Consider the following 1,606-nt stretch of genomic DNA (forward strand, 5'->3'; position numbering starts at 1 on the left):
TGCTGCTGAGGGGGTGGCGGGGCCTGCTGGGGAGGCTGCATTAACGGGTGCCTGGAGCCCACTGAGGGCTCCAGACCCACAGGCATCTTTCTGGCCCCACCGAACCTCTCAAAGAACACACCATGCTGCTGCTGCTGCTGCTGCTGCTGGGGTTGCTGCTGCTGCTGCTGCTGCGGCTGCTGCTGCGGTGGCTGGGCGTGCATTTTGGACAAGCCCACCATGCCCGCAGCCCTGGGCATGGCCGAGGCGCCCGGGAAAGCGCCCCCGGGAACCTGGCGACCAGCTGCATAATGAGGCAGCTGCCCTTCGGAGTCAGAGGGCGAAAACATGTCAAAATGTCCCGAGGGCCCCTCGCCCGGGTAATTGTATTCCAGCGAGTCGACGGCTCCTTGGTTCGTCACCCTCCGGGGCTCCAGACTGTGGGAATCGGAGCTGCTGGAGGAGGGCAGGCCGTGGAAGGAGGCGGCTCGGTTAGGGCTCTGGTCCAGCGGCAGGCATGGGGCCGGCACGGCGTGGCCGGAGGCACCCGAACTGTGGAAGTCCGGGAGGTTCCCCGGTCGCTGCGGGCCGAAGCTCTCAGGCCCCTGGCTCTCCGCCATGTGCTCATAACCCTCGGCGAAGGGCGGCTGGCTGCCCAGGCCTCCGGCTGCGCCGCCGTAGCCGAGCAGGCGACCCCCGTGCAGGCACGAGGCCCCCGGGTCCGGGCCACCGAAGTTGCCCCCAAAGTGGGGGTGATGCTGGTGGGGATGGTGACTTCCCGGGTGGCCGTGGTGAGGCTGCTGGCCGCCAAAGAAGCCGTGCACAGGCTGCGCCTGCAGCCCCCCTGCGTGCAACTCCGAGTGGCCGCGCGTGTGGAAGCCGTAGGGCTCCATGTTCATACCCAAGATCGGGGGCTCGCCCAGCGCGCTCATGGCAGGATCCACAGGGCCAGGGGGCCCCCCAGTGTGGAAAGTCGGGGCCTTAAAGTGGGTGTTCATGCTCAGTCCGGTCTCGTTAAAGTTCCTCTCGCCCTGGCCAGCGTTCCTGCTGTTGATCTGGGGCTCGAATTGGTCCAGCCCAAACATACTTGGCGGGGGGCAGAGGGAGATCAATAGGGCATGACAGCCTGCTCTCCGCGGCGCGCCTCCGGCCAGCTACTCGTTCCAGCCCAGGATTGGGCGCTCCGGGACGCTCAGCACCGCGGGGGCTCAGCGCGCACCTCCACCCCGCCTGATGTGAGGGACGGGGGGCGGGTATCAGCTCCTCTCCCGAAGCTCCGATTCTGCCCGGGGAGGGCCTCTCACATCTTGCGAGGCCGCGGGGCCTCTAGGAGCCGTGTTGGGGGGCCCATGCCCCGGGCGGTTGTCACAGCCGCGGGTGGGTCTGCGGGGAGGGGACGAAGCCGCGGATGAACGGAGACAAAAAGTTAAGTGGGGGGAATAGGGAGGGAAGGGGGTTGGGAGAGCAGAGCGATCACCTTCTCAAGTCCGATTGGGTCTGTTGGGGAGCCCCCAGGACGCCGCCCGCAGCCTCCCGGAGTCCGTGGCAGAGCTGCTAAGGGCAGGGGAGGGAGACCCTTCAAAGCCGCGGCTAGCGCCGGGCACCGACAGAGCGGTCCCTCCCCCCG

The 1,606-nt window shown here is 67.9% G+C and overlaps 1 protein-coding gene across 1 annotated transcript in view; it reads right to left on the reverse strand.

Moving 5' to 3' along the window:
* MN1 (meningioma (disrupted in balanced translocation) 1) overlaps nt 1-1,064 on the reverse strand; it is a 52,977-nt gene extending 51,913 nt beyond the window's left edge. Inside the window, exon 1 of the mRNA XM_011975367.1 lies at nt 4-1,064. Coding sequence (XP_011830757.1) covers nt 4-1,064 — 1,061 coding nt within the window. The remainder of the gene's footprint in view (nt 1-3) is intronic.
* Between the last annotated feature and the right edge of the window lie 542 nt (nt 1,065-1,606).

This window comes from Mandrillus leucophaeus, unplaced genomic scaffold (genome assembly GCF_000951045.1).
Source record: "Mandrillus leucophaeus isolate KB7577 unplaced genomic scaffold, Mleu.le_1.0 Scaffold154, whole genome shotgun sequence".
NCBI lineage: Eukaryota > Metazoa > Chordata > Mammalia > Primates > Cercopithecidae > Mandrillus > Mandrillus leucophaeus.